This window comes from Cololabis saira, chromosome 12, assembly GCF_033807715.1.
Source record: "Cololabis saira isolate AMF1-May2022 chromosome 12, fColSai1.1, whole genome shotgun sequence".
Taxonomy (NCBI): domain Eukaryota; kingdom Metazoa; phylum Chordata; class Actinopteri; order Beloniformes; family Belonidae; genus Cololabis; species Cololabis saira.
The window spans coordinates 6482256-6506739 of NC_084598.1; the positions used below are offsets into that span (position 1 = coordinate 6482256).

Sequence of the window (24484 nt, forward strand, 5' to 3'; positions counted from 1 at the left end):
TTATGGCCATTTCAGAGTCAGCGCTAACATCAGTGGGAAGTTGTCTGTAAAACACAGATGAACATGTCCGTAGACACATTCAGTGCTTGAGAAAACTCCATCGTGCGGGCGTATTACAGATGATTTGGCAACAGTCTTGGCTAGAACTTCCTGTTTGGGAAACAAGAAAGAGGCACTGGTACGTGCTGTTCAAGTGAGTAATAGCACTCCCAACTAACGCTCTGCTGACGTCAAAGCGTTGCCATAGTAAGAAACTACAATCAAGGTGTAACCTGAGGCCGGAAGTCTTTTTTCAAAGCCTCGGTTACTTGTAGTGAAACTACGGCCCGTCTGATGTGATGGAAGCATTGTGAGTCATGCATTTGTGGTGACAGTTGTTATTTAAGAAACACAAGCTCAAAAACACTTTGAAGGCATTTAAAATTGAGGTATTTTATGTTGCATGCTTACGCACAGATTTTTTGATGAGTTTGGTTTAGAATTAGATGTTTTTTTGGGGGGGAAAGTGGCTTGAATGAATTTGAAAAGTGCACCGAGTTACTCTACAGTGTCTCCTTACTCAGACTAATGGTACATTACTGCTGAGTCCACATTCATACTCAGCCAAGGAGGATATTGACCCTGCCCTGCTGACTCTTCCAGCATGTGTCCTCAGTTTAGTTATTAACCTGGAACTTCCCAATAGCTGGCCAGCTGTGAGGGTGGGAGGAGCCGTCACTGCCTGTAAAGCCTGCAGAGGATTTTCAGAGAGGCCTGCAGGGATCAGGAAATTCCTGAATGCGAGGAGAGTCAGGTCTTTCCAAGTGTGACTCTGCAAAGTCTGAGTCAACACACGTAGCAGTGGTGTACAATGGACGCTTAGTGGAACAAAGTTTGTTGGCACGCTGTCAGACGAACCATGTCTCTTCATGCCCTTCTCGTTTCGACACCTCAAAAAGCCTGCAGATGAGACACAGCTCTCAGCGTCAGCCAGTGATTAGAAGTAATCAGCACGCAGGCATAATGTTTTGTTTTGTTTTTCCTTTGGGTGTTTCAGATGCAAATCTCACTGCAAGATATAATCTACATTACATACTTTGTATGAAAACAGAAATATCTGAAACTAGACCTGCACCAGCATGGATTTGGAAAATACACATCTTTGCTTTCTTCCAAGATCAGGAGAAGGAAAGTGATACCACCAACAGCAGCTAATCAGCATAACTTTAACCTAACATAATAATTAGAAACAGGTTTTCTAAATGTAACAAAATTCATCTGACAGCTTGCCTTCATCTCACTGGTTAACATGCCACATCTGTTCTGTTTAAGTGTGACAACATTGTGCTGCTAGTTATACTATACAGAGTAATGACACTCTCATGTCTGCATGGACTGTTTCTTGTGATGGACATACTGTCAAAATGCTGTCAGGTGGAGTTTGCTGCTGGTGGATAAAGCCGGGACAACTCTTCCCTCCCGGTTTCGACTTCCTTGCAAATCCCAGCCAGCTGATGATGTTACCTTCATGGGTGCAACTTTATTCTGCTGCAAACTAAACCAGTGAGAGATAAACTAAAATAGTGGTGTAGTTGAGGCCTTTCCCAGTCAAACTGTCTCTTTTTTTTTGTTTGTTCCTTTGACTCCATTTTACCCGTTGAATTCCCCCCTGAACCCCATATTGCCTCTTTGTGTAGTGAGGTGCTCTCACTGCACAATATTCAATCAATTCAATTTTATTTATATAGCGTCTATTACAACATAAGTTGTATTAAGTTTATTTATAAGATAGACCTTATATTTGAAAAATACAGAGGTGTCAAAAGTATTCACATTCATTACTCAGGTAGAAGTATACTGTAGTATACTACAGTAGAGTTTTAAAATACTCCTGTAGAAGTTGAAGTATCAACTCAAGTTTTTTACTCAAGTAAAAGTATAAAAGTACTGGTTTCAAAACTACTTAAAGTATAAAAGTAAAAGTAATGTAAGGGGGAAAAAAGCCATTAAGGACAAAAGCCATTGAAAATGAATGTATCTTAGTATAATGCAAATATATTAAAGAACCATATATGTGTACTATTGAGCATTAACATGTGTTTCAGAGAGCAGGAGATATGATGACTAGTTGCTTATAAGTATTGTAATGGTGAAAAAAGTCAAACTTCAGAGGCATGTTATCATTTATCCTAACCTTTATTGGGATGTACATCCAAGTTTAGTTGCAGGAATCTGAGGGAACGGATGTAAGAACAAAACTGGACAAGAACATCTGAAACAACCACAACCAAATTCACTCTATCCGGATGGAGCAATTTAACTGGATAGTTTTGTTTTAAAGGCCGAAATGAAATAGAGTAACGAGGCTGTTTTTAAAATGTAGGGGGTAAAAAGTACAGATAATTGCGTGAAAATGTAAGGAGTAAAAGTAAAAAGTCGTCTGAAAAATAATTACTCCAGTGAAGTATAGATAACCAAAATTTCTACTTAAGTAAGGTAACAAAGTATTTGTACTTTGTTACTTGACACCTCTGGAAAAATATAAGGGACTGCATAAAAGGGTCAACATGATGAGCACTTTGAGGAAGTTTCACCTGTATCAGCCAAAGCAGTGAAATACCACGGAGGCATTAAAACATTTCACTGGTTGATTTGTTTTTCTTTACAAAAAAAGCTGAGTGTTTTTTTCGGGTGGAAAAGCACTGTGTTGTTCTCCGTGAGCTGCAATGCCGTTGTCACAGGGGGCTGATGTCTTTGGTTACGTCTGTTGAGACATTCACTCGTGAGCAGTTCCTGTTCCTGTTCCTGCCCCCCCCCCCCCCCTCTGAGCTGCTGATATTGAGGACCAACCGTCACACACGACACATACACACACCATCGCTGTGACATACACCGGCGGCTGTCGTAAGCTAAGTTCATGCATATAGGTCAGAAGGTAAATATTGAGAGTATGGAGCTGGTGCTTCCCCCCGTCAGAGCTCCCGCATCCTTCCGGTGGGCGCGCGCAGCCTGGACTGATGACGTGGATGTGTATGTAAACAAAGTAGCCTGACCTGCCTGCCTCACCACAGATGTCATCAGCGTGTTTTTTGGCTTTTTCGCTGATGTTATCCCTACGGCAGTGGCAAAAAAATGTCAAAAAGAGATGCCTTTGATGTAATGATTGTGAGTTTGAAGCAGTGGGTGGAAATAGCACTAATTCTTCTCGTTTACAACATTTAGAAATACGGCAAGAGAACGTGACGATGTCCTCATAGTCAGACTAGTGTGGGTGGTGAATATTTTCATGGTTGCCACCCTCGTCAACACACCCTGCTTCCTGTTGAGTAATCTATACATGTCAAAACCAAACATCACCTACTGCTAACTAACGTTAAGCTGCTGTCTGTGATTTCAGAACACTAATTGAAATTACATAACATTTTACTGCCACACTAAATCAAATAGAAATGAGTTCATTTTTAAATGATCCTGTTTTTGGCTGCTGCATGCAGTCAGAGGATCAGAGGGGATCAAACTTCCCACAGGTTCATGGCTTCATCATTGGTTCACAACTGTGCTGACTGCAGAGGTTTTATCTTGTAAGAACTCAGGTCTTTCATGGGATCCTTCAGAGGTGTCAAGTAACGAAGTACAAATACTTTGTTACCTTACTTAAGTAGAAATTTTGGTTATCTATACTTCACTGGAGTAATTATTTTTCAGACGACTTTTTACTTTTACTTCTTACATTTTCACACAATTATCTGTACTTTTTACTCCTTACATTTTAAAAACAGCCTCGTTACTCTATTTCATTTCAGCCTTTAAACAAAAACTATCCAGTTAAATTGCTCCATCCGGATAGAGTGAATTTGGTTGTGGTTGTTTCAGATGTTCTTGTCCAGTTTTGTTCTTACATCCGTTCCCTCAGATTCCTGCAACTAAACTTGGATGTACATTCCAATAAAGGTTAGGATAAATGATAACATGCCTCTGAAGTTTGACTTTTTGCACCATTACAATACTTATAGGCAACTAGTCATCATATCTTCTGCTCTCTGAAACACATGTTAATGCTCAATAGTACACATATATGGTTCTTTAATATATTTACATTATACTAAGATACATTCATTTTCAATAACTTTTGTCCTTAATGGCTTTTTCCCCCTTACATTACTTTTACTTTTATGCTTTAAGTAGTTTTGAAACCAGTACTTTTATACTTTTACTTGAGTAAAAAACTTGAGTTGATACTTCAACTTCCACAGGAGTATTTTTAAACTCTAGTATCTATACTTTTACCTGAGTAATGAATGTGAATACTGAAGACACCTCTGGGATCCTTGACAGTCAGAGGTAGCGTTTCTTGAAACTGTTCAGTGAAGTGGATAATACATTTTCACTTCCATTATATTCATAATATCTGAGGCGTGGTTGTCAAAATAAAACAGGATGTTGGCTCAACTGCCCACAGACCCAGATGTCTAGTAATCTAGGAAAGTTTTAGACACCAGCTATGAGGAACATCGATGGGCTGAACTTTCAATATTGATAAAAACATGGCGCCTCCAAAGACACGTAGGATGCTTTCCTTTTTCATGTATCAGGTGACGGATTAAAAGAAAGAGGAGCCTGACAGTGAGATTAGCTCACTTTTACACCTGTCGGGACAGTTTCCTGCCAAAGTTTGCGTTATCAGAGGGAGGACTCTTTATAAATCACCTTTGATCCTCGTCCTCTTTTTATTTATTTATTTTTTTAAGAGATTTGGAGTAAAAAGTATATCCTGATAGGAATAATCTCTTTGCAGACGATGGTGTCACCATTCACCTTGATGACTAATTTCATGCTACTAACCTCAGATAAGACTGAGGTTGTCTTTGGAGCTGAGCACTTCAGAAACACCCTGTCTAGTAATTAAGTAATAAATGTGGATGACACTATACTTTCAGATCTAGTACTACTGTCAGGACTCTTGGACAAACTTTTGACCAGGATTTGTCCTCTAAATCTCACATTAAACACATTTCTAAAGCTACTTCCTGTTGAATTTGATATTCTTGCTCTTACAAAGCATCAAAGACCAAACTCCATCATACCTTCAAGAAATCATAGTTCTTTATTATCCCAATAGAGCATTGTCTCCCAACCTGGGGTCCGTACCCCCTGGGGGGGGCGCGAAACTTTATCTGCTTTGAAATGATGCAGTTGTAAAAATTATATTTGCGAATGAGCCATTCATAAGACATTGTTAGGAATAATGTATGAATGTCTTGAATATTTTTTTGTGTTTTTTATACACTGGTGACAAACACAGGAAATTATTTCATTCCTTATTATTATATCATTACTCAACATTTAATCTACTCCGACAGGTTGTTAAAGGAAAAATGTAAAAAAATGTTGGTCTCATATTAAAAGAGACATTTTTCAGAAATATTTGTATGTCCTTTTATGTCCTTTTGTGCGTATTTCATACGTTGGTGACATTGTAGAAAACAAAGTCATATGTATACAGAGTAAACCAAAGAGAAATGTATCAAAAAAACATAATTAATGTTTATTTTTTTCAATTAAAGACTATTTTGGTGCTAGTACGTACGGGTCGGGGGGCCTGGCTGGTCTTAGACACAAGTAGGGGGGAACAAGGAAAAAAGGTTGGGAACCACTGCAATAGAGGACTTCACTCTAATGGCTACAGGTTTGCTTGTGGTTTCTAAAGTTTCCAAATGTAGAAAGTTATCAGGCTCCTCTCTTGTCCAATGAGCTCCCAGTTAGTGTTCAGGACGCCCTCGCTGCCTTTCTGATTAGGCTTAAAACTTTCCATCCATCCAGTTTCTGTAGCAGCTTGATCCACTGCGACGTCTCGGGCGTCTGCTGGAGTCAGTCCCAGCTACTACAGGTCAAAGCTCTCGCTCAGGACGGGGGACGCACCAGTCAAGATCCCATTGCATTGCATTTTTACTGCTAGGTTGTTTTTAAATCATTGGTATTGTGTGAACTTGGAACCTGGTGAAACCTGGATTAAATCATTGGACTGAATCCATTGAATAATTGGACGGTGTTGAACTTGTTTTCTGTGTAAAGTGCATTGAGATGATTTTAGTTGTAATTGGACCAAAACAAATTAAGTGAATTGAATTAAATTCAACATTTGACTTATAGTGTACATTTTAATTTTCCATTGAACTTTTTATTTACCACATTCACTCACCTGCATTCCTTTGACATTTATAGTTTTAGATTTTATACAGCCGATTGCCCTTCAACACTGCTTTCTTTTACTTATAAATGTCAAAAGGAATCATAATTAGGTCATATGAATCACTGAAAAAGATCAATAATGATTGTGAATACACTCTGTTATTACAAAGGGATCCTTGTTTGCAGGCTTTTTTTTGTTTGTAAAGGATTTTCTGGTCTCATGGTTATGAAATTCTGTCTTTTGTTATTCTGTAACATTTTTTGGCACTACTGGCCTCTATTCAAACTAGTTGGACAAGAAATGGCAATAGAGAGAGTGGGAAGACATGCAGGAAAGAGCGGCAGGCCAGGATTTGAACCTGCGCTACCTGCACGAGGGCAATGGCCTCTGTAGATGGACCCACTCCCACCCAGCTGTCCAGGCCCGGGTTTTTTTGTTATTCTTACACAAGAAGCAAACAATGCCACCCTGGCTCAACTTCTATCATTGCAGTAAACATTGCTCACTAGTCAAACATGTCTACCGTTACAGAGTGATGTTTTCTATGCTCTATTTAGTCTACATATTGATTAATGACTAATATACATCATCCCTGTGTTCTGCTGCATCTGCTGGTCACTCTGCCTTTTCCCAAACTGCAAATGCATTGAAGTTAACGCTGTTGCACTAACAATCAAGCCAGTGGTCGTTGTGCAAGGCTGGTTGACTGTTACACAAGATTTGGGCAGTGACACTTGCTGTGTAGTGACCGCAAGATGCTTTTGCACGTCAGTTTTTTATTTTCACAGTCATCTACGACGAAATAGCAGAAGTGAACCAAGATGTTGAAATCTTGGTTCACTTCAAGACAGATCAACTTTTGGTTCGTTTACCGTATCTCACGCTGTCTGGCTTCCCGTTACAGCCCATGGTCCGGATATCCGGTGGGCCTTTCACTTAGCAAGGAAACTGAAATTAAACAATCAAAATCACAGGGTTAAAAAACGCTCAAACTAAGAAATCAACTGTACTTCTCTGTTTTAACTGTGGCAGAAGAGATAGCCCGGGCCTGGCACTTCTGACCAGTTATTTCAGTAGTTAGGGAACAACTTTACATTTGTAATTGAACTGAGAATCTTAAGAGGCGTGTCAGTCATTTTGTCTTTAAAAGCAATCAAAACTCTAAACCAGGGGTCGGCAACCCAACATGTTGAAAGAGGCTGGAGCCGCAAAAAATGAAAAGTCTTGTATAAGCCTTAGAATGAAGGCAAATGGCGAAAGGCGGAATGTCGAGAAAAAAGTAGAAATGTTTAGAAAAAAGTCAAAATTTCGAGAAAAAAGTCAAAATGTTGAGGAAAAAGTCAAAATGTCAGAAAAAAAAGAGGAAAAAAAGAAGGAAAAGAAAAAAAAGAAGAAAAAAGGTCAAAAATATTTGAAAAAGCCACTAGGGCGGCGCTAAAGAGCCGCCTGCGGCTCTAGAGCCGTGGGTTGCCGACCCCTGCTCTAAACCAATCTCACATGTAAAGACCCACCCCAGCAGTTATTACTCTAAAAACTAAAATTTTTTAAAATTGTACATTTCTAGAAAAAATGAAAACTAAAATAAAATAGCTTTTGTACGATTGTACACCTTTTTCCTCATTCAGTGAATGGCGATCCATGAACATTTAAATATGGCCGCCTGCCAGCAAGGATAGCAGCTAGCTGTTTCCTGTAATGTACCAGCTTCTCTGCTCATTGGTTCCTCGCTGATCTTCTCAGTGGAACATCAGCCAAACATGGCTGATTTTTCACATCATCTCCGACGACACATGCGCACACAAAAATATCTTACAGACGTTTTAAAAACAGCATATTAAGTGCTGCAATATAAAAGCTTAAAAAGTGGATTCTCTTGTTGGGCCATCTTTATGGCATTACAGTATCCAGTTGGCATGACATCATTTAAGTTATGCAATAGACCAGCATGTATTTCTGTCCAGAGCTGAATAAATGTGTTTTTGCCAACATCTTGTATTGATGATGTGAGTGTTGGACTGCTGAGTTGGACAGCTTCTCCAGCACGTCCCAAAGATGTTCAAAGATGTGGATTGGTGTGCCATTCCAGTGAGTCCAAGGAACCCTGATATTGTGATCTATTGATGGAAAAAAGGGATCATTCAGCTGATGTCATGTTGGCCTATAATGGTACTGAACATGGACCTGACCTACCACTCTGGAACAGTATAAATCTGGACTCGTCAGGCCATATGATCTTTTTCCATTACTTCAGAGTCCCATTTTTATGCTCCTCTGAAACTGAACTTTTTTTTTCACCGAGCCTCACTGATAAGAGGTTTTCTTAAGGCTGAACAGCTACACAATGTGGGTGTAGCAATGTTGAAAGTTTCACTATTAAACAAAAGTTCTTGGTTTGATTTCAACAAAAGTGGAATCACTATTGTGAGAATATGTATTTGTCAGTGGTGCGCAAAAATGCTGTAAATGTAAAATGTAAATGTATGTAATGGTAAAAATGCTTCAGGAATCTGATATGGGAAGTCCAAATGACATGCAGAGGTGTCAGATCTCAGGATTCAGTTGGTCTTCCTTGTTATCTAGACTACTGGCCAGACCCTCCATGACATCACCAGTACCATATCTAAAGAATGATTTTGAAGCCTCTTTTATCTTCATAGGCTACTGCGTGGTGCCATGTCGTTATTAGCAAAGATCACAGTTTGGCTTGGCTGATTTAGCTTATGCTAGCCTATCATGCTAATTGATGCAGTTTCAATTCAATTTTCAATTCAATTCACACTTTATTAGAGACACATCTTGAGAAGAGGTCCATAAGTTTGACATTACATTCATTCTCATCAAATCTAACCAAATGAGTTGAATCCAGGATGAGCAGAGCTCCACTGGATTGTTTTTAAAATGTGAACTACAGTGGAGATCCACTAGCTGTTGGAAACCGCCCCTAGTGGTCAGTGGATGAGCTGCAAATTTGCCCATTACACTTCCTGGGTGGATATAAACATGCACATATACACTTCAAGTCAGTGCACTTGGAATTACATCACATCCAAGTTGAACATGGTCCAGCTGTAAAACTGTTGAATAAAAAAAGTGTGCTTTTAGAGTCACAAAGCTGTTCCATAAAACATGTACAGAATGAACCTCTCTAAAATGTTTGACTATCCACCCACACTGCTAGCAATTGTTAGCAATACTAATCCATAGGAAAGCTGTATGCAGTATATGTAGCACATACAAACAGCATAGCAACACGGTTACCAATACCAACCAAATATTACTAGGAATGTGTCTGACTAGCAGAGCTGCTGTAAACAGTAAAATGACTTAATGTTTATTTTGTTGATGTGAGTATGTTGAAATTTGAGTACACTGCAAAAACTCAAAATCTTAACAAGAATATTTGTCTTATTTCTAGTTAAAATGTCTAATTTTTAGTAAACAAAATGTCATTAAACTTAAAACAAGACTCAACAAGACTTAAAACAACAATTTTCACCTGTTTCAAGTAGATTTTCACTTAAAATAAGTAGAAAAATCTGCCAGTGGAACAAGATTTTTTTGCTTGTAATGAGAAGATAAATCTTGTCCCACTGGCAGATTTTTTCTACTTATTTCAAGTGAAAATGTACTTAAAACATTTTCAAATAAAAAGTTATTTTTCTGGTAATGACTCTTGTTTTAAGTGTAATGAGATTTTCTGACTAAAAATGAGACATTTTAACTCGAAATAAGACAAATATTCCTGTTAAGATTTTGAGTTTTTGCAGTGTAGGTACGGTTATTTCAACTTTCCAAGCTAGAATTCAGGTCTCAGGGGGTATTCCAGTTGAATCCTCCAACTAGGAACTTGGAATCTGAGAACAAATGGTACGTAGACACCATTACATCGAGCACAAGAGCGCTACACTCATCTCTGGACATTTGACCTTTCATCCAGAGTTGCATTTGTACGATTCAAGATTATTTTGTTACATGCTGGAAAATAATAGCAATCTTCTTGGGTTTTGGCAATCTCACGAATAAATGATCATAAAACATTTGCAGAACAGTGATGGGAGTTAGTGAGACGGAGTGAATCTCTTATGTTGCCCCGTCCCTCGTAACTTTCTATTTAAGAACTGATGGATATCCACTCGTGCATGCACAATCACCGCGGTGAATAATGTTCTGCTCCTGCTTCTAAGAAAACATCATAGACATAACCTGAACATTTTCCAGTTCAAAAGGCCATTGCCCCTGTTACTCAAAAAAAAAAAAGAAAGTTCATAGAGGAAGCACTGGTTTAAGTGATGTCTAGATCATTTTTTGCATGCTTGTTTGTCTCTGTGATGGGCTGGTATCTGTCCAAGGCGTACCTTAATTGCCTCTTGCCCCGTGACACCTGGGAGAGGGTCCAGTTATCCCATGTCTCTGAACAGCATTGAAACTGAAATAAAAAAACCAATAAACTTTCTTAAACGTAAAACTGAAGTGAATTTGGTGTTTTTATAGTTGCCTCTGGCCCTGAGGTGGACTGGTGACCGTTTACTCCCCCCGTGACCCTGGATAGGAAGAAACAGGTAGAGATCATTGTTTGGGTGGATGGATAATCATAATAACAATAAACTATAGTAATATAACACTTTTCTAAACAATGTTACTGAGCCCTTAGCATAGCATCAAAGAACTAATTCAATTCTATCCAAACCAACAGATGGCATCTTTCCATGATCACTGTGATGGCGTCAATTCAGTCAAAGCTAAGGTATGGCAAGGTTACGAGTCACAGAACTTAACTACAGTATCAATCAACATGCCCAGCAAATAGTCTGCTATGTAGCTTCTGTGTGGTCAAGAAAATTTGAACTTTTTCAAATGCAGTCTCACTTACATCCTGCTAATGTAACTATGAACACTTTAACAACGTGTTGATCAATTCAGTCAATGCGCCTTTACGCAATACCAATCCGTTTTCTGCTCCACGGCAGCAAGCGGCAGAGTTAAAGAGCAGAAATAGCGTATCTGACAAACGCAATTTAACTCATTCTGTTCACTTCATTCACTATGTCAGTGCAACAATATCACGTGGACATGGAGTGGCTAACAGCCTGGTTAATAGCCTGACTCCCGCTTTCCCTACCTGCTCCTTCTCCATCTGCTGCTGGGGCAACATTGGACCCATCACTTGCTTTCTTTTTTTTTAAAGAAATTGCAGGGTTGCCTGCTTTGTTTTCATTTTTGTAAGTTAGTAACACTGCAAAGCGCGCTAAAAACGAGATTGACTGAGCGACCACTGTCGTCAGGAACGCTGGGACATCACATTTCAAGATATGAGGGGGGTACAAGTGTTGGGAAAGATAATACCTAGTGAAATCGATCATGTTGTTCTGATTTACATTTGTAGTTATTTTATGTGTATTAAATAATAGAATAATCAATACAAATAGACACAGAGTAATTCCATAAATGTATTTTAAAAACATTTACATTTCCCCCTGAAGCCAAGGCGGCTGCCGTACACAATTGACGCCCCTGCTGTGATCGTGGAAAGATCTCTCGGGTGTACCTACAGGTATGCAGGGTGTACCTGCGTCTTGCCTGGTGACACCTGCTCTGCAAAAACTCAGTTCTAAGAAAGTATAAAAACCTTGTTTTCAAGAAAATTAGAAAACAATTTTAGACTCTTTAGCTAGTTTTATTATTTTATTCTTAACTCCATTGCGAGGGCCGAAGAACATAACCTCCTATCTGAAAATTTCATTTTTTTGGGAAAACACAAAAAACTGTACCTGGTTGGTATCGTTAACACATAATATAGTAATATAGTCCCAAAACAGTGAAATGTATAGGGGTATCCTTAAAAAATAGCATTCTCAGTTTTTTGTTTTTTTGTGAAATTTTCAGATAGGAGGTTATGTTCTTCTGCCCTCGATTGGTAAATTAAATAGCTTAAAATATGACAATCTTAACTTGATTAATGGAGTATTGGGCTTATTTCTAGAGGGGCTGTTGTTTTGTTTTTTAACAGGGTGGGACAGGTTCCCGCTATCCCATGACCCTGCAGAGCACTGAAACTGGTAAAGGAGATGAATAAACTTTCAAAGCATCACGCTGAAATGAATTTGGTGATTTCATAATTGCCTCTTCATATTATTTTAAGACTCAGACCATCTGGCCCTCTGTGGGACTGGTAACATCGTTCCCAAAAAGAGCAAATCATGAGAACACTTCTGGAAATCTTTGTTAATAAACAGTTTATCACTGCATCCATAAATGCAAGTTAACTGTAATCTGTAAACAAAAAACTGCATACATGTACAGAAATGCAGTCACTTTGCCTGGATAAGAGCTCGGGAGGGAAAATGGAAACTCTCTGTGCTAAAACTAGCTTCTTAAGAGTAGTTTAAAATCCATCCAAGTTTAAAATCCATCATTTGTGGTGATCTGGGTGCAAACATCAGGTTCAGTTGGGGAGCTAAACTGCCAAACCTGCATTAGAAAACTGCTACCCACTGAAAACATGCTGTGAATTATATAATTATTGAATTATTATTATTATTATTATTATTATTTAATTATATTAAATACTGTCTAAAAGACTTAGGGACCACTAGTTTGGTTGTTTTATCAAACTTGAAATGAACATCCTTAACTATTTTTCAGCTGGTTATTAAGACAAAAAAAGAAAGTACCGGTCAAACATTATCAGCCAAGATTTGTTTATTGGAATCAGCCACAGAAATATCCATAGCAATTGACCTCAAAATCATATACATGAAATAAGATCACAAAATGTTCAGAATAAGATGATTCTACTTGAAAAAATTTGTTTTTAGCATGACGTACCAAGCTCAGACTGAACTCTTTTTAAGGAGCCTGTCTCATAAAGATGTTTGTCAGGATATTAATTATGATTTTATTTTATTTAAGAGAGTCAGGTGGCTTTATTTAGTAGAAAATAAACATGGATGTCACTAAACCTTGTCTAAAACAACAAGACGACGGTCGACTCTTGCACAGTTTTGTGTGAACAATGCTGCTGTCATGCAGTAATATATTTGTGCGTAAGGCTCCTGTTTATTCCAGCCTGATCAGACCAAACCTTATTCCCTGCAAACATCAGGTTCAGTTGGGGAGCTAAACTGCCAAACCTGCATTTGAAAACTGCTACCCACTGAAAACATTTGCCGCTTTAAGAGTCAACAGCGAAGCCTGAACTGTTGAGCAGATGAATCCTACCATGTCAAGCAATGATGGTGCAATTCACTATCTACACTTGCAGCAGTTTGAATATAATTACAGAGTTGTTAAAGGGAAAGGTGATGCAACACAGAAGTAAACATGCTCCACCTTGTGAAATGTCTTACTGGCATTAAACTGAAAATTAATGCAAATATCAACATTTGATATGTTGCCCAATTAAAACATTGTTTGAGCCATTTGGACATTTATCCACTCTATTTCCACAACTTTCAGTGTAGAAATGGAGATTTAGATAAAGGTTGTTATTTTTATTTGATGATGTCACACTGCAACTTAAAAGACGTAAACAAACATTTTCCGAATTGATCTCCTACTAAGGGGAAAAACGTTTTAACCATTTCTGACTAGCGCAAATGATGCAAGTGCAAGACGAGGAAAGTTCTCAACACGGAGTCACAATCAGCCGTTTTAGTTCTTAAAACGTCCAACATCTCGTACTGGTTTATTGACGAATCATTCTTTAATCTGAGAATAAAATAACAATCCAGTTGGCCACCAGAAATATTAACTCTCAGCGTGCGATCGATCAGTTCAACGCAGACAAGCTTTCATCTAAACGTGAGTGATTAGAGAGAAACCCACTCAGGTTGCTGATCAACTGCTGATGTTCAGTATTTCACTTGCTGTTAACAAATCCCACAAAAGTATCTGTACAAATTGACTGAGTCTCCTTGATTTCTGTGGAGTCACAGCTTTTAGCATTAAATACCTGTGTGCTGTATGAGCCTAAGAAAGCAGTTTAGTCCAGTGTGTGATGTTGACTAAAACAACAAGACCCTGCTGTTTTAGCGCATTATTCGGATAAAATGAAATAAAATAAAATAAAATGCAGCTATAACATTTGCTGAAAGATTTTAAATGGAGACCACGGTCATCTGGACAGTAAAGGAGGACGTGATCATTTAGAAGCATCTCCAAACCATCAAGATCTGACCAGAAGGGCTTCAGGTTCTTTCTTTAACTTCTAGTCTGTCATCACAACTAAACATCTTTAACACATAAATCAGTATCCACCTAGTTATCAGCGGGTTTTTGCAACTGAATAAGAAAGTTGTTTTTGATTCAAACAGCATGCTTTAGCTATGTCTATTAAACAGCGTAATATTCCTAAATATCCTAATTCTGCACGTAACAACCACTTACTATTACTAATCTGTTCATGACTTTTTGTCTGGTGTTTTTTGTGTATATGGTTTACAAAGTGTCAGAGGTGAATCTCACATTTTCTGGTTAAACCGTCCATTTAATTCCCCGGCGTAGGGTGATATAGAAGCACCAAATCCTCATACTTATAGACAGAAATAGCCAATGTGTGATATCATTACTTTGCAATAGCTAAAATTGCCATAAAATCATCAAAACAGCCGATGAAGGGCAATATAGCGTTTATTTGAACACAGTGTTTCTAAATTACAACAACAATGTAAGTAAAGAGTTTTGAGGAACAATTCCTAACATGTCAGCATGACTCATTAGTGGAAAAGTTTCTTCCATTTCACAACTTGTACAGAGTGGACACTGGAATGACAGGTATTTATGTGTGTGTATGTGGGGGTGAGTGAGTGAGTGAGTGTGTGTGTGTGTGTGTGTGTGTGTGTGTGTGTTTGTATTGCTTTATCACAGGAGTTTTTAGGAGACGAGTTGGAGCGGCTGTGATGCAACAAGGAGTTTACGGACAGACACTGCCCATTGCCAGTAAAATGTGGAAAGGGGGCTGGGCTAAACTCTGAAGAAAAGAGGTCATCCTGTGTGGGAATTTCCCCCTGGCCTGTCAGCATGTACCAGGAGCCTAGAAGGACTGCGTGTGTCTTCGTTAGGATCCAAGAGGGGTCATCGAAGAAAGAATGCTCAAAATGTGTGGATGAATCTGTGCCAACACTGACGGCGTTGAGCTGCACGAGCAGGAGCTGTGCACAGAGCAGTGCAGCGCGCTTCTGAAACACTGCTTTGTCTGAGCTTTTGAAATGTATTTTTGAAGCCTGCTAAAAACAATGCGTGTCATTTGCAGTGTTTTGTGCTCACAGGCCTAAATCCAAGCCACAACCTCTTACAGCACTTGGAGGATAACACATTCTTATTCAAATGTGGGTGTAGCAGTCTTCTCATGGCGTTGTGTTGGAAAGGGAGGATGTTGCACAACGGTTTAAAGCACAACAGTTCATCATTATGTTGAAACATCCCAAATGTCATCTCTCACTGTACAAACAGCAGTTATCTTTGTGCTTCATTGGAAGCACATGGCTGCCAGTACAGTAAGCGTATAAGCCCTCAGGTAAAAAAAAAAATTGCTCCTCGCCCTGAGTTGTCACAGAATCACTCCGTGCTCCTTCTGTTTATCTGCTCTGTCTGGGATTTGCTTGCTTGGGACTGATACGATTTACACTGTGCACACAGTAAAAATTCAGGCTGAGGGTTTGGTAAATTCCACTGCAAAAAAAGCATTTGTCAGCTTATCTGTAGTATTTGTCACTCCGCCACTCCTGTCCTGAACTGGTGACTTTTTCTGCCTTCATGTGTTCCAGCTGAGGGTTAAGCGAGGTTTGCTCAGGAGTGACACACATCTCACCTGCCACGGCCGTTCACCCGTGACCCGAGGCAGCGCGATGAGGTTAGTTGCTGATTAATTTCGACGCAACCTTGAACCCCTCTGCGGGCCAGTGGACCCAGCAGACTATTGACAGAGAAGTGTGCGAAAGATAAAGCTAACATTTCAGTGCTGCGTGCAAAGTGACCAAATCTTTTTTTCGTTCTGCTGCCCTCAGCAGTATCGTTTCAGCAGAAAATGGTTTCAACCATTGAAGGATCTGAGGACTTTGTGTCAAATCATTAAGTAAACATAGACATATAAATGAAACTAGGTTTAAGAGCACCACAAATAAAAAGGTGTGAGGTTTCCTTTTTTGGTTTTATGTTACTCTGGTTAGATATAAAGAGACTGATTTAGAGGAATAATCTAATTTTTGGTGGGAAACATAGTTTGACATATAGAGCCTTAGTAATTCTTCCTCTGAGGACATTTCTGTAACCGTGTAATCACACTGGTTATAGCACTGGGTGCTATTTTCTGCATTTTAGATACACAAGATGTGCATGACAACTAAACGCCAATAAACTGGTATCTGTATGTGTTAAATGTCTGCACAGCTACCACATATATTCAAATAAATATAGTGTTATGTTGCTTTTGTTTTATTCTACCATGCTGGCCTGATTTAAAAGAATGCACACAGGTTTATCGCTGTGCTGCTTTCTTATTTGAAATACAAATGACAAATCTCTAATGGGGGTGAATATGAGGCATGCTTAACGCCCATGTCTGTGTGTCTGTCTCCCCCTAAACCTGCTTCAGACAAAAAGAAGGAAACACAAGTGAAATCGTTTTAACAAAGTATAAATCTATTTAATTCAATAAAATATCAAGTACGATTAAAGCATTTCACCTTTTAATATTAAATAATTAGACTTATTTCATTCATTGCCAATACTATTACAAAGAGTTGCATCATTTCACTGCAGCACAACTCTTCCCCTGACAGCCATTGCTGCAGACACACAAAATGTACAAATTCACTGGTATGTATTTAAAAGCTGCACAGAAATACTGCATACACCAAAATTACATCTGAGGATAAAGCTCAGGCGACGTGTGATGGTTGCGCAATCCATGCAGCCACTTATTCAGTCTCAGTCAAAGTGTACTTGTAAACTGGCGGCCGCCGCTTTCACCTGTAAAGCGTTGCGCGTTTGAGCAGCGCGTCCCTCCTGCTCCAAGTCCTGCAGGCGAGCAGAGAGGGGGGGTGGGTGTCTGCGGCCGCCTAGATCTGTCCGGTGGCGGAGAGCAGGTTCCGCAGGGTGGTCAGCTCCCTGGACAGCTGGTCCACCCGCTTCTGTAAGCGATCGTTCTCGGCCGCCAGTTCCAACACTTTGTGCTGCGTCTCCAAGTTGCGCAGCTTGGCTTTGTCCCTGCTCTTCCTCACGGCGAGGTTGTTCCTCTCCCGTCTCTGCCGGTACTCGTCACTGTCCTTGTCCAGCCGCTTCTTCGACTTCCCGCTGGAGGCTTTGCCCCCGTGCGACGGCGACCTGCTGCCCTTACCTGGCGGGGCAGGTGTGCCGGGCGGGCTGGAGCAGGTGGAGGACGCGCTGGAGATGTTCCCCAGGCTGCCGCTGGTGGACTGGTAGTGCAGGTAGGAGCGCATGTCGAAGCCCCCGGAGGAGGATCCGTTCTCCATCTTGCCGTCCTCCTGGCTGTCCTCCCGCTCTCCGGCGGCGGCTCGGTAGCGGCTCCCGGCCATGAGCTCGGGGCTGCTGAGCATCAGCCGCGTCTCCTGCAGCTCGTAGCCCAGCGCGTACGGCGCGTCCCGGGGGGGAACCCGCAGCCCGTCGCACTGGCTGGCGTCCAGCTCGCTGAGCAGCGCGTAGTTCTTGTAGTTGTGTAAAGGTGTGACTCTCTTGATCTTGTTCTCCGCCAGGAAGTCGGAGTACGCGTCCCCCTGCTGCGGCTGCTGCGTGTGCGGCTGCTGCGTGTGCTGCTGCGTGTGCGCCAGCGGCAGCTGCGGGACGTGCGCGGCGGCGGACTCATGCAGGTACACGCTGAAGTCGATGGCTCGCTCCCGCTCCTCGATGCCCAGCTCCGTCATGGAGTCGCCCAGCCGCCAGTACGAGCTGCCGCCGCCGAGGGGGCTGATGATGCTGTCTCTCGCGTGGATCGCAAAGCCGCCCTCCTCGTACAAGCCGGCCACTTCCATGGGTGTGAGGGGGAACCGTGGGGGAGAACCGTGCAGGGTGACTGCCAGGGGGGGCTGCAGGGTGAGCTGTCCGCCCGCGGGGGTCGCGGGTCGCGGGTCACAGGACGGGGGGGATCTGCGGGGAAAGTGGCACAGATGTGCGTGTCTGTCGGGGAGCGCGTTGGGGAGGATTGACAGATCCACGCGTCTCCAGGGGTTTTATTGAGGGCGGGGGGGGCGGGGCCTGGATGGGCAGGTGTGTCACGCGTCTCGGACACGGCTGGAGAATCTGAGACACTTCTGGAGGACTTTTCCCTGCATTCACACACATTGTTTTAATCTCCTTTTCAATGCAACAGATAGCTGTGTTCAAGTTCCCGCACCGGGCGCACTTTTATTTACTTATGAAAAGTAGCAGAACTAAATCACAAATGAAAGAATGGACGTATACAAGTCGTCAGCACATGTTCCCTGACTGAAATATGTGACGGGGGGTGATCTTTACCAGCGTCTGCAGACCACACGTCCCATCACGCCCTCTGCTGTACGTTCACATCTCATAAACCCCGAATTAATGGAAAAATCCCACTAAGACTCTTAATGCTGTTTAATGTCGCGTTCCATTTGTCCTCGGAAGTGGGAATTTCCCAGTTCCCAGTCGGATTTTTCAACTGGAACGCCCCTCGAAGTGGGATTTCCCACTGGGAAAGTGGGAGAGTCTTCACCACCCCCGAGTTCACATTCCGAGATGGCTGCCCCGGTTGTAAACAGTAGAAGAGAGCTCTGTAAAAATTCGTAGCACTTCATTCTAGTTTTGGTCACACTAAATCAGTCGTATACAAGTATTGTTCGGCATATATGCTGCTATAGTGTAATTTACATTTTTCATGTGGTATATGCGAACTACAAACTTGTTTTCCGACTTTGTAACTGGAACGCTGATAATTCGGCTGTGACGTCATTCCCAGGTCCGAGTGCCGACTTCCGAGGTAAATGGAACGCAGCATAAACCTGATTTAGCCTATGGTTCCGTGTACGGTGCGCGTCGCCGCGCACCCTACGCCGTACGCTCTGCGTTGGTGTAACGTGGAACCATAAATCAGCCTTTACTCTCTGCGAAGCTCCGACGCAATCATCTCGAAACAGCACCGATCACCAAAGCTGTCCCAAACACATCCAGACTGCTGGTTCCCCCCATAACCATATCAAACCAGTATCAAACCAGTATGGGTGTATATTGCTGTGCGGGGGGACATCTCCAGGAGGACACACTTACTCAAACACTGTAAAAAGGTCAAAACATCCAGCCAGTCTCGGTTATGTCTGTCACAGTTCAGGGTGTCTCAAGGATGTGCGCAACTCTGTCTCCTGGGGAATGAAGAATGTTCTCCCACAAAATGACATTTATAACAAGTAGCCTGGAAACTAACAGAGCAGAGCGCAGTGGTCGGCTTTAAAGTGCGTCAAAACGGGTCTCTGTAGGACTTATATCTGCTCTCAACTTCCCATAAGCCCCAAAGATATTCTGGCTGTTAAATTCTCCCCTCGGCTATTTTTACAAGCAGAAAAAAAGAAGTGATCCGAATTTAGTCCCAAATATCCTTACATAGCTCAGTATTTGCATTCCAGAGAGGTTTTACGGTTTATAGAGAATGTAACTGATCTCAGAGCCTCGAGTCTCATGTAGAACATGGTTGTGCTACTGCCACCTAGTGGCGAGCTGCAGGCCGCAGTCCTGGAGACGCATGGACCTTCAACAACAAACATTATTGTTCTGTTTGCTCGTCCAAACATCCCTTGCTTTTTTTTTTTAAAGAATAATGCAGCTTTGAATACACACTTGTTTTTACTGACTTCAGTAACTTAATGAGTTAATTTGTATGCATTTATTTCTTCTTTACTTGTGATAAGCTCGAGACAAAACTGGTGACTTCCTGTGTGAAGCACCCACACCCACACTGGATCTACATGTCAGGAGGTCACTGAGAAAGATCCTGCTGACAGGCCTATTCCTAATCAATCAATCAGTAATATCTCAAGTAAGGTAAGGTAAGGTAAGGTAAGGAGACTATTCATCCCCGAGGGGAAATTAATTTGTCACAGCAGCACGACACAGAACTGGAATAAAAATGCTCAGTCAAAAAAAAAAAGAAGGATATAAAAACAGTAAAAGTGCAGTGGTTTAAAGTGTTTTTTTTTTTTGCAGTAATGTCATGCGACTGTCACTATGACAGCAACAACAACAACAACACCGGTAAAAACTACATGGAACTGTTAAAAAGTCTGACTGACATTGGGATAAAAGACTTCTGGAAACGCTCTGTCTTGCACTGCTGGAGCTTATCAGGGCGCTCACCGTCACATGCAGGGGGTGGGAGGAGTTGTCCATTATATATATAATAAATTATATACATATATATATATATATATATATATATATATATATATATATATATATATATATATATATATATATATATATATATGACATTATATATATAATAAATTATATATATATATATATATATATATATATATATATATATATATATATATATATATATATATATATATATATATATATATATATATATATATATATATATATATATATATATATAGGCCTAACACATAAAAAAAAAACAATTCTGCAGGCGCACCGTGTATCCTCCTTGCTTCAAGTACATGTGACTTTTTTTTTTCCTTTTTTTCTACACAGAAGAACTAAGCAGACCTGTAACAACTGTACCTGGCCCAGATAGTGTTGCTGGTCCCAGCTCTAGATTCTGACATGAAGTATTTCTTGAAGGCAGGGCACAATTAGGTTACAATGCCTGACCTGCCACAACTGAGACTATAATCTAATGATGCAAATTACATAACATATGTGCAGTTAATCAAATTCAGACACTCAAAAAGGTCATAGTAATGTTGGACCTTTGTCTGCGTCACAACAAGTGTTTTTTTGTTTTTATTGCTTATAAATGCTTTGGCATTTGCCTTGTATAGTTGTGCAGCTATTTATTTATTGTACAGTATACCACATGTCTGAAACAACAGAGTATGAATTTTTCAGGTCCTATAATCAAACTTTAAAAAAATCATGTTTACTACAGTTCCCTGCAAATAATAAGCAGCTGTGATGTGAAGTGTCTTATCGCATACCATCATTTTATTTTTTTGTTTTATACAATTAATGTCTTTTTTTTCATTTAAAACCTACTTTCAAAATGGCTGTATGGTTAAATCTATCGTCAGGTGTCATACAGCATAATATGGTCAAATATTTTGTTATATTTTACTCAGATATCCAGGTCATGACGTCCCAGGGGCTCTCTGAAGGTTTGGGGACCTCTCTGATGTTCAACACACCTTCTACTCCAGTTACATTTCCACAGTAGAGGGCGGTGCTGGTGAAACAGCCAGCTGATGAATGTCTGAACAGCAAAAATATTATGTCATTTCTCTGCTACATATTGGCTAATTTTTATGTTTTATTTACATTTTTCCCAACGTTTACTGGATTCTGGTGTTGCACTTGCACATTCCACCAATCATCATGTGCTCATGAGATCTGGACCAATCACCATACGAGTCACTTTGGATGGTTTGCTTATTCCTTGAGAGCCCCAACTCTGAAACAGGAACTAAGAAAGACCCCATAAAGCAGTTCTATGAGCTACAACAGGCCGCACTTTTTCAGGTGTGGTCATCGAAGACTAAGAGACTTCCTCCCGTAGTTATAAACGTTACAAACTGATTGTGCAGCATCTCTTCTTACACTACAATATCGTATTGGGCCCTGCTACCATATCCACTATGAAGTCCTGGTTACACATCAGACATTTCTATTTTGCATAAAGGTAAATTTTTAAGAAATGTGTACAAAAACAGGAGAATGCTATTAGTGTCAATGGATGGAAGTGGAACGCACATACAGTTATGTGCAGGAGATGTAAGATATTAGTAGGCATGTACTCATCACACATTCCCATCATCAAGGGGGTTGATCCTCCCACATTTACTCTGACGCGCATCAAGAAACAACGTTGGGGGAAGATGGATGCCGAATCATTTGGTTATGGTTCAATATCCTGCTCTCTGTATGTGACATACAGTATCACGTCTGTATCAGGTCTTCCTTCTTTCACTTGCATGACAGCAACTCTTAAAGGGAACCCTGCATATTAAGACATGTAGTCCCTAATTAGCCACAATTGTTCTCTTATACTAAAATATGTTGTTAGAAACACATAAAATAATCTAATTGCTTTAAAAATCTACAATGTTTATTACATATTTTGACCTGCGGGAGGCGCCATGTTTTACCTGCGCAATGTATTCTGGGGGCGATGACGTACGACGGTGGCTCTGGGAAGATAAGCCCCATTAGTTTAACTGGGACAGGTATCTAAAACATAGTTGAGCAGCTCTCTCCCGGCCGTGGAGGCTGACGAGGGAGCCCATAAGACGTCTCGGTTCAGGCAAACTGGATCAAAGTTCTGTGATGCACGGGAGATCTGCAAAAATGATCAATGTTGTGCGCATCTTACCGGTGCATTAGGCTCCTGCGTATACGGCGTAGCCTACGGCGTAGACGGCGTAGGCTACGCCGTAGCCTGCGTAGGCTACGCCGTAGCCTGCGTAGCCGGGGCTCTACAGCCCGCAGCGCTCCGCTCTCCGCTCTCGCTGCCGCCGCCGGGATGGAAACGCCGGTGGGCAATATGCACGTTTGAGTGGGCATAGCCCCCCCCTCTCCCCCCTAAAACCGGCCTCGGTGCTGTGTGATGACAGACCCGACGCTGAGGGGACTGGCCCGGGACTTTGACGAAACGGGAGGCGCAGACTTCGCTTCAAATAGGCAAGAACATCTTTATTTAATTTAATGACGCCAGATCTGGCTGGGGTTTTTATTGTAGCATCGGTTATCTGCTAGTTGAAACGTGTGGTCTGTTAGTCTATCTGAGTTTTATGGTGTTTTTATAGTTCATGCTGTATGGGGCTGCACTTTTTTTAAATTTTATTTTACTTTTTTGTAGGTGCGCCGTCACCTTAATGTTCAGCTGTGTTTTCATCTGTGTTTCTGGTGCGCCGTCACCTGTTTAGCTGTGTTTTCATCCGTTTCTGGGTGTCAGAACAGTGGACGGGGGTTAGCAGGTGCCACCGTGTGACGTTACTACCCAGAACGTAAAAAACAATGGCGACCTACATGTTAAATTATATTTTCAAATTTTATAAAAACGAAGACATCAACAAGGTTTTTTATATCACATTGTTATAATTGATACCAACATTTATCTTTTAAGACCTACATGTCTTAATATGCAGGGTTCCCTTTAAAAACAGTCAGAGGGGAAAAACAGCTTCAGAAGCAAGAGCTGCTTTTCCAGAAATCAGAATATCATCAGAAATAAATGCATATAACAGGATTCTGGGGCTTAGTGTGCCCAGCTTTGTTTTCACAGTGGCAAAGAAAACAGAGCTGTCTGTGAGGAAAGAAAAAAGCCTTTTTACAACAAATATAAGAATCCCAAAAGCCACGTGACAGTTGTCAAAAGATATTGACATTCCTTTTCCGGCATTTCATCATAGAAAGATTTGGAGTAAGAGGACAGCTCAGCCTCCAGAATGTGGAGCAGAGAATGAACTTCAGGAGACAAATCTTTGAAGGTTGAAGCAGATTGATAAGAAAATAGCCCCCGGGACATCTTCAGAGGATCAGGCTGAACCTGTGTGATTTAGAGAAGTCTTCTCAAACCGTTACACATGCTGCACACTGAACCGACCCAGGCATGAATTACTGTTTAATGTTTGATCAGATCAAAAAGAGTTTTGCGTTAACACTATAAGCTGCCTTTCTTATGAATGCAGTATAACGTAGATTTCAGTACTGAGATTCCCCACTGGAGTTGCTTATGTAGAACTCGTAGTGGGCAGGATGGTGGTTTAGTGGTTCGCTTCACTGCCCCTGTCACTAGAAGAGTTGACTGCATCAATGATGATGAAATCAAAGGATTTTGGAGCTGCAGAAACTGTCAGTTGGCTACAAGAAACATTTAGAGACCACCATTGTGACACAATGTTGGTGATGTGTGGCACTTTGTGTCCAATATTTACTTTGTGTTTGTAATTTACATTTCACTGTGTAGACTTGCTGTGACTATTCAGTACATGTTGAAATTCATTCATCCTGATTGTGCAACATTTATTTGCATTCATATCTGAGCATATTATCATTTATCTACTTATTTTTTTTTGTTTGTTGGCACAGCAGTGATTATATTTTTATGAACTCACTGAATGTAATGTGTAACACAATGATTTGCTGTTTTGTAACTAGGGTCCTTTC

General features: G+C 40.8%; 1 protein-coding gene across 1 annotated transcript; it reads right to left on the reverse strand.

Moving 5' to 3' along the window:
- Positions 1-14779: 14779 nt before the first annotated feature.
- On the reverse strand, positions 14780-18314 carry cebpb (CCAAT enhancer binding protein beta). Its single transcript, XM_061735295.1, has one exon. The coding sequence runs from the start codon at positions 18154-18156 to the stop codon at positions 17227-17229; it is 930 nt and encodes a 309-aa protein (XP_061591279.1). The 5' UTR covers positions 18157-18314; the 3' UTR covers positions 14780-17226.
- Between the last annotated feature and the right edge of the window lie 6170 nt (positions 18315-24484).

Excerpts from the sequence above, each read along its gene's own strand:
- cebpb (XM_061735295.1), bottom strand. The coding sequence starts at position 18,156 with ATGGAAGTGGCCGGCTTGTACGAGGAGGGCGGCTTTGCGATCCACGCG.